Source organism: Marmota monax, unplaced genomic scaffold (genome assembly GCF_021218885.2).
Source record: "Marmota monax isolate L192 unplaced genomic scaffold, Marmota_monax_Labrador192_F-V1.1 WCK01_AAM20220418_F8-fsc00001, whole genome shotgun sequence".
NCBI classification, from domain to species: domain Eukaryota; kingdom Metazoa; phylum Chordata; class Mammalia; order Rodentia; family Sciuridae; genus Marmota; species Marmota monax.
Genome location: NW_026693777.1, coordinates 55,321,108 through 55,334,911, shown reverse-complemented (window position 1 = coordinate 55,334,911; position 13,804 = coordinate 55,321,108). Strand labels below are relative to the sequence as shown.

Sequence of the window (13,804 nt, the reverse complement as noted above, 5' to 3'; positions counted from 1 at the left end):
ATTTTTTTAAAACCCCAAATGTTAGCTTTTGTTATGTCATACTATCCTATATCTTGATACATTTACCACTTTTTACTATTATAATTTGCATACGAAGCATTGCCAAAGGCTCTTGTGTTGAAAATTTGGTCTCTGATGCAGCAATATTCAGAAGTGGAAGTTAGGGGGAGTAATTTGATCATGAGGGCTGTAACCTCATCAGGGGATTAAACCACTGACAGATGAATGGACTGAGAGCTGGTGGAAACTGTAGAGGTGGTGGAAACTGAGAGGTGGTAGACCTGGTTGAAGAAAGTAGTCACTGAGGTTGTGACTGGGAAGGGTATTTGCTGTTATAGCCTCCTTTGTACTTCCCTTTTCTTCCTTTCTCTGTTTCTCTACCTCTCTCTCTGCTTCTTAGCTTACTCTGCCATGCCCTTCCACCATGATATTTTGTCTCACTCACCCTTAGACCTAAAAAAATGGAGCCATCTAAGCATGGACTGAAACCTCAGAACGCATGAGCCAAAATAAACTGTTCCTCCTTTGTTTTTGTCAGGTATCTTGGTCACAGTGACAAAAAGCTGACACCTTTACAACATTATTTATAACCATTTCTGAGTCTAAGGATGCCCTCCGCTTCCATTAATTATGGAAAACAGAAAAATGAACTAAGTTCATCAAATTTTATTGCAATTATGGAAATATGTATCAATAAGTTTGGATCCTACCACTTTAACATGTAGCTTAAAGTGTCATAAGCCAAATGTGGATGTGATTTTCTTAGAAAAGATGAAGCAAAAGTAACAGTAGAAACATGTCATCTCTTTTTAGAAGAAAGTCTAAATAAAAACATTTTTATTTCCTTTTTTGTATAATATATAATGCCTGAAGATATTTTTGTTTTTGTTTTTAATTCAAAATCAACTATGAGAGATATTCCAAAGTCAAGCTAACAGAAAGTGTTTACTCTATAAACGTCAATGCACCAAATGTGACTATAAGTTTGTTTATAGGGTTTTAAAATCACAATGAGAATCTGGAATTGGGACAATATGTAGACAGAAAATTGATATTTTTTAGAAGTATGTGGTAATGTGACAATATGAATCAATTTAAATAGAAAGTTAGTCTTGAGAAATATAAGAGCTTATCAAGCAGCAGACCAACACATTTGGGAAAACAGATGGTTGATCAGATTGAAATATCTTCTAAACACGTATCTTCAAATTTTACTTTAGACATAATGCTGAATTACTATGGGCTTTCTTAAGGAGTTCTCATTCCTTTGTACACATGAACATTACTCTCAAGTTATAATTTCTTAATGGCAGTGTCAACTGTAGGAATCATTTCACTATATTGCAAGAACAAACATAGGTCATATTCTTGACTTTAGGAGCTTGTTGCAAGTCAGACATTGTAACTTGTTCAGGATAAAGTTTGGGATACTCAAAAATCCCCTGGGTGACTTGCTGAACAGGTCGTTTTTGTTTATTTGCTCATTAATTTTTCTGGAGAAAAAAAAGGAGAATCCAGACCTCAGTTTACAATTATCCTCAGTGAATCCCCCATATTCTACCACTTTGCTTTACATCATAGAAAAACCCTAGTCCCTTGAATTTATGTGTGGAATAAACAATCCTGGGATCTCACATTCACTAGCCTAAGAATGCCAATGGAAATAAGACAGGATGGACTGGAGGTAAAGAAAAGTGCATAGTCTTATGGGATATAGTTTAAGACAATGTGCCTGCAGAGTGGCAATTATAATCCTGTAATAGCTCCTGGGTATTCTTTACTAATTTGCAAAGTATACTTGATTCAAAATGTGCAGTGCATATTTTAAGGGCAACTTCAATTTCATTTTAATTTATTTAATGAAATAAAATCACTACCAGACAGTTGTCTCCTAATACTAATACATATGCAATGCCTCTTAACTCATTGGTTTTCTGAGTGCAGCTCTGGGATCAGCAGCACCTTAAGCATCACCTGGAAACATCTGGTCCCATCCCATATCTGCAGTTAGCAATTTTGGAGTTGAGCCCCTGTAGTCTGGGTCTTAAACAAACCTTCAAGTGATTTTGACCATATTAGTTTGAGAACTATTGTCCTAACTAATACATGGGAAGGCAGGGGTAACTATGGAAGGGGTCCTAAGAAAGACCTGTATATGAGTTTAGGTTATGATTACCTTTGGGGGACTGGGCTATAGAAGTGAGAACAGTGCAGAGAGACCACACACAGCCTAGTGGGTATGTTTGTATCTTGTTCCATAATAAAATACAGTTTATACGAAGAAATGATCATGAGAAGTAGAGGGTTCTTTTACAGATGCAGACAAAAAAATTACTATTCCAAGAGCTCCATATTTAAAAAAAGATGAAATTCTAATTTATTGTGGCAGTAGAAGCCAATGATTCTGCTGCATTTAAAGGATCAGAAAGGCTGACTAAAATATCTCCCAGCCTCAATCAGTTCTGATCGGACATGCAGCTAATGGTATAGCATCGAGTGGGATAGGCATCAATTACCCAGACAAAGGCTCTGTGGTTTTCTGAGCTAACACCACACTAGTAGGAGTGGGCTGAATATCTTGTTAACACTCCAGTAGTTCCATCTATTGCATTGCTCTTATCAGTGAGTTAAGAATTCTGGATCAAAACGTATCTTTCATTCACATTTTATGCATGTAACAGTACAGTATTAGATCAATGAAAGGAGGACAGGAAGACTGTCACATCAATTCACCAACAGCAGAACTGTAACTTGTATGCCTTATGTTCTGTATTTTAACACATCCAAAATATGATAGGGCACCCCAATTCTTCCACCACAGATGCCCAGGTTTGGCCTTACAAGTAAAAATAGTGAGATTCACTTCCCCAGCTCACCAATTTATTTCTAATCACTTCAGGATGAGGAGGGAATGCAGCATAGTGGTTAAAAGCATTGCATGCATACCATTTTTAGGTGGGTGCTTTGTTTCTATAATTTAAATATTTTGAGCCTGTGCCATCATTTGAAACTTAGGGAAGATAATATTACCAATTTCTCAGGGTTGTTGTGAAGAATAAGTGAGACACCCTATATACATTAGATTTATATAGTGAGACACCCTATATGAAATATTAGCATTTTACAGACTTAATATATTGTTATTATTAATTTTGAAACTAGTATAAGTTTCCAGAAAACCAGGAATAGGAATGCATGTGCTTTGTTCACCATAATATCTCCAACTGGAAAATAGAAATATTTATATGTAGGACAATCAGTTAATATGTGTTGTTTTAAGTAATATTAATGGTATCATTATTTAATATCACCTTTTAAAATCAAACTCCCCGTACTTGTTAAGAGCAACAACATGATCACAGGAGTAGTCACCCACTTGGTGAGTCAGCTCAGCTTCTGAATGTCCCTTGTATGAAATTTGCAGCATCTTGTTTGGCATCTTAATCAGTCTTATAAACTCTTTAGAAGAAATAATCATCCCTGAAACTCCCAATTTTTGAGGGCTAAATCTTCTAAAATATCTGCAGGCATCATTAATATGTCTTATTTCTAGGAGATGGTTTAAATCAGTATAAATCCCAAGAAGAGAATGAATGCATTTTCTGTGTATTTTGATATGCGTATTCCAATCCTAAGAGGGTAGAGTGTTTGAGACTAATAGTGACATCTTATGGAATTAAAACAAAAGAAAAAGCTCCAAAGGTCTGCAGTTATTATAAAATAGCAAATTATATTAATCACGAACTTTCATCTCTATCTAATTTTTACATAGATACAAATTATAGATAAAAAGGCTGACACTGGAAAAAAGAATCCAAATGATGTTTATGTACCCTTTCATTTGTTTATTTAATTTATTTTTCTTTTTAAAATCTATTTTGCATTTTAAGACACCGTGAGAGTTAAAAAAATACTGACATGATTTTTTAAAATCATTCTCACAAAATAGAATCTCTATTTCAATGCAAAACACAAATTTCTTTCCAAGGAAGTGTTTTTCATTATTACATTATTTATCTGTGATAATGATTAGATATTGTTGAATTCCTATACATTAAAAATGTTTTACTTAATTGAAATTTTTATTGTGCCAAAAAACACACATTTTCTCAGTGGCACATACATGGAACTTAAGTCTTCTTGCTTCAGTGAATGTTTCTTAAGTGTGATTCTAATGGGATAAATCTGTCTATTCCCTCCTATCCCAACATGGCTGGATTGGGCTCAGCCTGGCAGCTTCAGAAAGATGAGTTGTTCAGGACCTTGGCCTGGTTAGCATTCCTCCTTTCTCACATTACTTCCATGTCTCCTGCCATTACCTGCTGCCTGGGTCCTCCAACAATGAATTTTCTGCTGTACTTGTCTGATGTACAACTACAATAGTATGTTACTAAATATATGCAGTCAGAGTTTTGAATTCTCATATGATCCTTCATCTGCTACAGGTTCTACAGTTCCAAGAATAGCATGTGACATACTTTCTCAAACACTATATTCCTAATGACCTCATTTCATTCATTTTTTGTATTTACCCAAGATTCAGCTTTTAGAATAATTCTTTTATAGATTTTATCCTATTAGGGGACTGTTATCATCTAATACCAAGAAAGTCCTCTCTAGGAATAATCCAAATAAATGTTTTTTTAGTTATTATCTTAAAAAGTAGAAGATTACTTGAGTCTTCCTAAATAATAAGTACAAGGATATGAGTTGAACGTATTTCATGGCAAAAAATATTGTAATAGAGTTTATGCTGACAGTTTGCTTAACAGTCTTCATGACTGCACATTTTATGCTGGCTAGCCTTTTGGCTTGTTCTTTGAGGTTCTTTACAATGTGGACCTAGTTTTCCCGTATTATTTTGTGAGCCTTCTGGGCTTGACTTACCTCATGGTTTCTCCTTGTGGGGACCTCTTGGGCTAAATTTCTTTTGCCACAGAGTGGTGAAGATATCTTACAGGGTCATTCAAAAAAGGTTTGATGTCTTATGACACAGAATTAAATCTTTGTGGTGTAAAACTATGGAATTTCTGGATTTAATTATTACCTTAGCATAACTCTGTCTTATCACAGTTAATAAGGATGCTATCTCCTGCAAGACATCTTTCCTAATTATCTGTGAGAGAATCTGGTTAAACTTTTCTAAGAGTTAAGCCTATCTCTAACCTCACTGACAGGTTCAGACCCAAACCTGCCATTCACAATGGACCTTAACTTTTCAATGATAATGTCAAATGAAGATATGTAATTAGTATGTTTCTGGTTTAAAGCAGTTGCATGATCAATGTACACATGAGCTCAAATATGTTTCCTCAAGATTTTTCTGTTGAGGGGCTGGGGTTGTGGCTCAGTAGTAGACTGCTTGCCTAGCCTGTTTTAGGCACTGGGTTTGATTCTCAGTACTGCGTATAAACAAGTAAAATAAAGGTCCATGACAACTAAAAACAAACAAACAAACAAACAAAACAAAACCCTTTTCTGTTGAACCCTGAACCCTTCTCTAATTCCCAGTACCTCAGAATGTGACAGTATTTGGAGAAAAGTTTTTTTTTTCTTTTTTTTTTTTTGGGTATGGGGAATTGAACCCAGGGGCACTTAACCACTGAGTCACATTTCCAGCCCTATCTTTATTTTTTTATTTGAAGAGACAGGCTCCCACTAGGTTGCTCAGGGCACGTTAAATTGCTAAGACTGGCCTCGAACTTACTATTCTTCTGCCTCAGCTTCCCAAACTGCTGGGATTATAGGCATGCACCACCACACCCAATTGGAGAAAGACAATTAAGGTAAAATGACACCTCTATGATGGACTCTAATCCAATCTCTCATCCTTAATTTGAATACAAAGACATCAGCCACACCTTATACACAGAGGAAAGATCATGTGACGACATAGTGAAAAGGCAGGCCATCTACAAACTAGAGAGAGAGGACTCAGAAGAAACCAGACTTGTGGATACCTTGATCTTAGGCTTCTAGCCTTCAGAACTGGGCGAAAATAAATTTCTGTTGTTTAAGATGCTTAGTATGTGGTATTTTTGTTATAGCAGACTTGATATCTAAGAACTAATACATCTTAAAAAGTACAAAATTTAAACTGGGTTTTGTCATTTCCCTATTTTCTAACATGTCAAAATACACACACACACACACACACACACACACACATTTCAACCTCTCTGATCCTCTGATTATAGCATTTGAATTTGTCACAGTTGTTTACAGTTTTGGTCTTCCTACTGTAAGTTTTCTTCCGATAGAGATTATGCTTATTCACTACTACCCCATTATAACAGTAATAAGTGTTCAAGTAATCAGTGAGCTCTCACTGAATGAACATCCAAAACCTCTGTCATCATTCAACCCATGGAGCCAGACTTACATTTAGGTTGGTCAGACACAGGAATGTGTAGATAGTTCCTCTAAATTCCTACCCTGCTCAACAATCCCCCAATGTTTAGTGTTTCCTAGATTAGCCAAAAGATTAAGTCTAAACTTCACCTGTATAACAGAGATCTTCTAGTGATGAACCCAGCCCAATTCCATCTTAATATTGGGAGCCATCTCGTCACAAAGTCATGTAAAGTTAATTTCTATTTTACTATAAATTACTGCAATTTCTAAACTTGCTTGGAATGCCAGCCTGTGACTTGAACTTACCCATGCCTGGCTTTCCCTGACCAGATAACAACCCTCTCTAAAACCTTAGCAGCACCTCATAAATTCTGGTGTTGGGATCTAAGTTTACTCCCTAACTTGAAATGTTGAACCATTTAGATCATTAACCTACTATCTGCCTTTGTATTGTGCTTGTCAAAATCCTGTTATCTATAAGTTCTCAAGACACCCCACTTTGCAACTTTTTGTGCTATGAAACCATGCTCCTCGAGAGCTGGAGGACTGTCCTCTAACCCACGGATTTCAGGAGAGACAGTCCCGTTGGTCAGAATTACAAGCTTGCTTTAATTTGATTTAAAGTTGGAGTCGGTGGACTTTTTTTTTTTTTTGCTTTGTGGTTTAACAAAGATCAGAGCCTATCTTCATTCCCCCAACTTTTTCTTCTCCTGAAAAAAACCTTCTTCCTCTGCCCTTGCCCCCATGTTCAACTTTACCTCCTATTTTGTTCCTGCTGTTCCTCTGGTTAGAATACTTTTCTAACCTTTAAGGCTTCCATAAGCCCTACTTTTACCATGAAGCTTCTATTTCAGCTGTCAGCAGATTTCCTTCCACTCGATTTAGGGTAGATCCCACCACGCTCAAGGCTGAATTGTGTCCCCTTTCTTGTCATCTTCCAATTATTTTATGGTATATGATTTTTTGGGGGGTAAGATTTGATAGACAGAAGCTGGTTCTTTTCTTTCTTACATTTTCCTTGAAAATATTGGCAAACTTAAAAGCACACAGTAAGCTGCCTTACATTTTGAGAGGCAAAAAAGGCCTTAGGAGAAATTTGGTTGACCAAAATCAATCTGTCACATAAGAAAGCTAAATTCATCAAAATCAATTTTGTTCAGATTCACATGACACTTATTGGCTGATTTATAATCAGAACTCAGTTTTTATGACTCCAAGTTCACTATATCTTTCACTATGCAACAGGATCTGCTAAAATATATTTTCCATTTATATATAAAATGCCAAGGCTTACTTTCAGCTAGAAAGTACTATATTTGAAACAGAAATAATTTGGCCATCTATGATAATCTCTTCATTTATAATGACTAAGTCATCCATGTAAATAATAAACAGGTTTTGTAACATGATAAATCTGCACTGAAGAAACAGGAAATGTTTGAGTTCAGAAGACAAATGTGGAAACTGAATCTGCTAGTAGACAATTACAAAAATTGAACTGGGGCAGTTGTGTCAAATAAGACTGCCACATTTTTCAGGTTCAAACAGCCCTGGGAAAAATTCATTCCATTCAACCTACCTTTGCAAATCTTCTCATTAAGTGAGATAATGCCTCAGGATTAGGGCATTCCAGTTTCTTAATAATCTCGAAGCTCTGATTAAGCTGAGCAAAGACATCAACCACGGAGCAAGAGAAGAGTGCATGATCAGATGTCTGCTGGAACTGAAGAGGGAAGAGGTGAAATCATCATTAAGCATACCGGGATGTTATATCACACGAACAAATGACTCTCCCAAATTATGCACAAATGAATCTCCCAAATTATGCACCAACACTTTCTAGGTATAAAATGCTTACTCACTTTCAAATAGTTCAACCAATTTTCTGGAAAGTACAATTGTACTAATTTCATGGGACAGGCTGCTGCTAATTGCTTTTTCCATCACAGAATTGAGGATGTGGTTCTTCCAAATATTTCCCTCTTAAGGGCCATTAGAATAGTTTTGTGAGCTGGTTGTCACTCAGGACATTTGAGAATTGTTGCAGAGGAATGGGAGGACATGTGTTTCTAATCTACAAATCCTGAAATGCTTCCAGGATGACAAGGAAGTTAAGTACAAGCCTGGGGAACTTGTAAAGTCTGACCTGTTTCAGAAGAAGAATCTTGCGGTGTTGGTTGGGTGTGGGGGAGAGGGAATAAGGGTGATGGAGTTTTTTGTTCATTTGTTTTTAATTCAAGCAATTTCCTAGAATTCTGACCAATCTTTTGAAATTGTTTTAAAATTATCTTATTCATTGGAGTATTAAAACGAAACTCAACTAATAACAATGAGCCTAACAATTCCTGTCAGCTTAAAGGTGAGCAATGTGATGGAATTATAGCAATAAGCAAACGTAAAGTAATTTAAACTCACTCCATCTTTTTTATCTCTTCCCAGTGCTCCATGAAGGAATTCCATTGACACATCTTCATTTTCATCTAGCCACTGCATAACAAAAGGTTCAAACCACCTAAAAAATATTAACGATGTTACATACCACACAGGGCATTATTTGCGTGTTCTTAACAGGAATGCTGTTTTTTTTTTTTCCTGGTATGATAATACAGAGGCAAAAACCTCCTGTCATTCTCCTTTTCCATTTTCTTCCTCAGATGCCTTCACCTTTATTTCATCAAATACATTCCTCTCTCTTTTTCCTTCAATTTCTATCTCTTTCATTGTTCTTCCCATGCTACCTCAAATCTGCTGAGTTCTCAAAACCTACCCTGCAATTCCCCTACAATTATTTCAAATTCCTATAAAGCATCCACCTTGTGTGCTACATCCCCTATCATGCCATTCCAATATTTCTTACTTCTATTTCATTGAGTATCTATGCATACCCACAAATATCCTGTACTATGTAATATTCTGACTTCTTACTTACGATTTAGAATCCATCTGCAATGGTTTTTGAGAACAGTTTAAGTTCCTTTTCTATATGGATGCCCTGTTGATCCAGCACCATTTAACACTCTCCATTCTACCACAATGAATTAATATCTTTGATGGAAATCAGGTGATGGCACATGTATGAGTCTATCTCTGAACTACCTTCTTCCTCTGGTTCATTGTCATTTGATAACACCACACTTAGTTTTACTGTATCTTTTTAATGAGCCTTGATAACCAAAGAGTAGTTTTCCAGCTTTTCAAACTTCCTCTTTCAGATGTCTGAGAATTCTTAGCCCTTTGCATTTTACATGCATTTTTAATGAATTTATCAATTTGCACAAAAATAACTTTTAGAATTTTCATAGGATTACATTGAATCTGTCAATGTGGGAGAACTACCATTTTTATAATAATTGAACTATTTAGGAATATTGTAGATTTTATTCAGCACATCTTAAATTTCTCTTAGTAACATGCTCTAGTAGCTTAAAAATAGGGCTTGCATAGTCTTCCTCACATTTATTTCTGGTGATTTCAATGTTTATTTAAGTGGTATGCTTTATATATAATTTTCTAATTGTGACCATAATAAAGAAATTTTATCAAGTTTTACATAGACTACTACATTTACTAATTATATTAATTTTCTTATACTTTCTTTTGAATTTTCTAGGTGCACAACTATCTCATATGCAAATAAAATAGCATCATTATTTGTTGTTTACAGTCATAATTTCTATTCCTTTTTTTGGTGCTAGGGATTGAATCCAGGGCTTCCTGCAAGTGAGGCAAGCACTCTACCACTGAGCTATATCCCCAGCCCAGCAATCACACTTTTCCATTCCTTTCTTGTCTTATTGTATTGCCTATGATTTCTAGTACAATGTTAAATAAGAACAATATTATAAGATATGTCTCTCTCTTTCTTTTCTTAGCCATACTGGGGATTGAGCCCACAGTGCCTCATGCATGCTAGGCAAACACTACCATGATCTATATCCATAGCCTTTTAAAATTTTATTTCAAGACAAGAAATCACTAAGTTGCTGAAGCTGACCTGCAATTTGTGATCTCCAGTAGCTGAGATTACAGGCATGTGCCACCATGCCTGACCAGATATGTCTCATTCTTGATCTTAAGGGGAAGCTTTCAAAATTTTATCAATAAACATCATGTTTCTGTGGTTGTTTTCTTACTGCTGTTATTTTGAGGAGGGTAGCTTTTTATTAGATTTAGATAGTTTCCTTCCATTATTAACTTGGTAAGATATATTTATAACCAATTAATTTTTATTTTATCAAATTATTATTCTATGTCTAGTGTAATGATTACAGGGATTTTCTCCTTTACTCTTTAAAACAGGGTGAGTTACACTGATTTCTCAATGCTTAACTGATTTCATATCCCAGGAAGAAATTTTCTTTGGTGATATTATATTAGCCTTTTATAAATTACTGGATTCTATTGGCTCACATCTCATTAAAGTTATTTTTAAAACTATATTCATGAGATAAATTGTATTCTTCTTATCCATATGTTTTGTGTTCTCAGTAGGTTTTAGTAGCAAGAATATGCTGGTTTCAAAAGAGAAAAATGATTTGAGTTTTCCTGTGTTCTCTGGAAGTTTGTAATAGGGGTGATATTTCTTCCTCAAACATTTGTAAGAATGGCATTTGGACCTGAGATTTTATTTGTGAAACTATTTAGTTAAGTGTTCAATTTTAAAAATAGTTATAGTCTTATTAGATTTTACATTTTTCTCATGTCAGCTTAATAAGTTTTATTGTAAAAGAAATTTGTACATTTTGTCTAAATTTCTAAATGTATGGGAAACATATTTTCTATTTTTCTTGTTTTAGGATCTTTATTGTGCCCTTTTCCAAAGCTAGTGATTTGTGACCTTCTGTTTCTCTTTCCCATTGTCCTTGCTAAGGCTTTTTAAATTTTATTAGTCTTTAAAAACCATCTTTGGCTTAACTAATTTCTCCTATTTTTTTCTATTTCATTTTTACATCAGGTCATATTGACTATTTTCTTTCTTTTGATTTAATTTTCTGTTTTTAAGATTTCTTCCAATGGTAAAACCATGTGATTGATTTTATTGTATAGTTTGTCTTTGTGTGCTATTAAATTTTATATAGGCATGTTTGTGAGTATACAGGTGTGTATACAATAATGTCTACAAAAATAGTGGAATCTCTGGATAGTTAGATATGGATACACTGATACACTGATATTGGTTCATAGCTTATAGCCTGACATCTCCAAGTAAGCTATTTTTTTTTTTTTGTATTAGGAATTGAACCTAGAGTGCTTTACCACTTAGCCATATCCCCAGTCCTTTTTATTTTTTATTTTGAAACAGAGTCTGGATAAGTTGCTTAGGACCTCACTAAATTGCTGAAGTTGGCTTTGAATTTAACAATCCTCCTGTCTCAGCCTCCCAAATCTCTGGGATTACAGGTGTACACCACTGTTCTCAACATGCTATTCTTATTGTTTAAGCTTTATTAATGATTTATTGGTCTGAATGTTCACTCCATTGCTGAAGAAACATAATATCCAAATAGAAGGGTGAATCTGCTGATATTTTTCTTTTACTTGTGGCAATTTTTTGCTTAATGTATTTTGCTAATGTTATATGATTCATGAAAATTTAGAATTGATATACATTTTGTTGAACTGCCCCTTAAATCCTCATGAAATACTTTTTTCTCAAAGTATTTTTTTAATCACCCCTCCCTCAAGGGCACTTTACCACTGAGCTACATGGCCAGTTCCTTTTTGTTTTCCTTCCTTTTTTTGAGATAGGGTTTCACCAAATTGCAGAGGGTCTTGCTACGATGTTCCTGAGGTTGGCCTTGAATTTGTGATCCTCCTGCCTCAGCCTACTAAGTCACTGGGATTACAGGCTTGTGTCACTACATCAGCTCTTAAAGTATTTTTATTTTAAAGTATATTTTGTTCAATATTAGTATAGCTGCATTACCTTTCTTTCAATTATTGTTACTAACTTTTTATTAACCCCGGGAGCCTGGTACTTTTTTAAGGGTTTTATCATCCTTTTGGTTTCAAACACTTTTTAATGATGTACCTGTAGGTACATCATTTTCTTTGCATCATCCTGTTTAGGATTTACATAACTTCTTGAATTTTGGCTTCATGTTTCTCATAAATTTTGTAAAATCCACAACTAGTATTTTTTAAACACTGCACTAGTACAGTCATGATTTGCTTAACGAGGAGGATATGTTCTGAGAAGTGCATCAGGCAATTTCTTCATTGTATGAGCATCCTAGTGTAGTTACTAGTTTGTAGTCCACTACAAACCTGGGTTGCATGACATACCACCATGTGTACAATCCATCAATGGACAAAACAATTTTTTTGTGTTGCATGATTTGTGGTCTCATGTCTTCTCTGTTCTTTTCGAGTACTTAATTATTTGTATGTTAGCCCTTTATACTTTGTACCAGATAGCACTTGTTTCTTTTTTTTCCCTATACTTTGAACTTTTTGTTTCTCTCTGTTTTCACATAGATATTTCCTTCAAACCTATCTTCTAATTATTTTTTGTCCTTTTCTGCTGTTTACAATCAGCTCATAACATCATATATTATATTTCTAATTTCATTTTACTTTAGTTCTATAATTTCTATTTTATTTTTCCTTCAGGTTCAATTTTTTTTTCTGTTGAAATTTCAAACATTTTAGAAGTATACATTAAAGATTAAAGTCTGTGTCTGGTACGTCTAATTAATACCTGCATTTTCTCTTAGATGCTAGCCATTCAGATCCTGTTGCCCTTAATTTTTTGTTGAATATTATATGTTGTCTATGAAATACTGTGGACCTTTTGTTGATCATTTACTCCAGAGAAGATTTTTTTTTCCTTTTAGTCAGAATTCAGGGAGACTATCTTGATCTAGACAGGCTGGGTTTCGTGGTCTATTTCTAGTTTGCTCTTATTTCTAGGACAAAGCCCTCCAGGGATTTCACCTAGAGGCCCTGAGTGTTTAAAATATTCCTTCTTTTCTAATAAGGCTTGACCTCTAACTTTTGTCCCTATAGTGCTGTAAGACTGCCAAAATCTCCTTTTAGTTTTCAATCTCTCACTTTCTACTTGATTTTTTTCTTCCTAAATCTCTACACATAGGCAGGTGAGGATCAGAAAATACCTCAAGGGGAAACTACATGTACAATCCTATGTTCCTGTCTATGTAGTTCCCATTTCTTTCCAATCTTGACCCCATGAGTCCATGCAGCCTTTACATCCCTGTACACCATTATTATTATTATTATTATTATTATTATTAGCAGCCCAAGGAGATTGCTCCAAATTCTTTTTTTGGTCCAGAGATCTCTATTGCAAATTGGGAAATATATGTGGGTGGGGAACTCAGGGGAAAAGCTGCACCATGCAGTTGCCTGCTTGGCGAATTTCTACATCCTGGACTGCTTTGTGATGCTTTTTAATCTTATTCACGTTTTATAGTTGGTCTTCAGTGAATGT

The 13,804-nt window shown here is 35.0% G+C and overlaps 1 protein-coding gene across 3 annotated transcripts in view; it reads right to left on the bottom strand.

The window, feature by feature from the left end:
* Positions 1 to 13,804, bottom strand: part of Unc13c (unc-13 homolog C) — a 601,300-nt gene that overhangs the window by 115,818 nt on the left and 471,678 nt on the right. For all 3 annotated transcript variants that reach the window (XM_058584813.1, XM_058584812.1, XM_058584814.1), the window contains 2 exons: positions 8,770 to 8,866; positions 7,934 to 8,077 (listed from right to left, as the gene is read on the bottom strand). In XM_058584813.1, the coding sequence (XP_058440796.1) occupies positions 7,934 to 8,077; positions 8,770 to 8,866 (241 nt within the window). The remainder of the gene's footprint in view (positions 1 to 7,933; positions 8,078 to 8,769; positions 8,867 to 13,804) is intronic.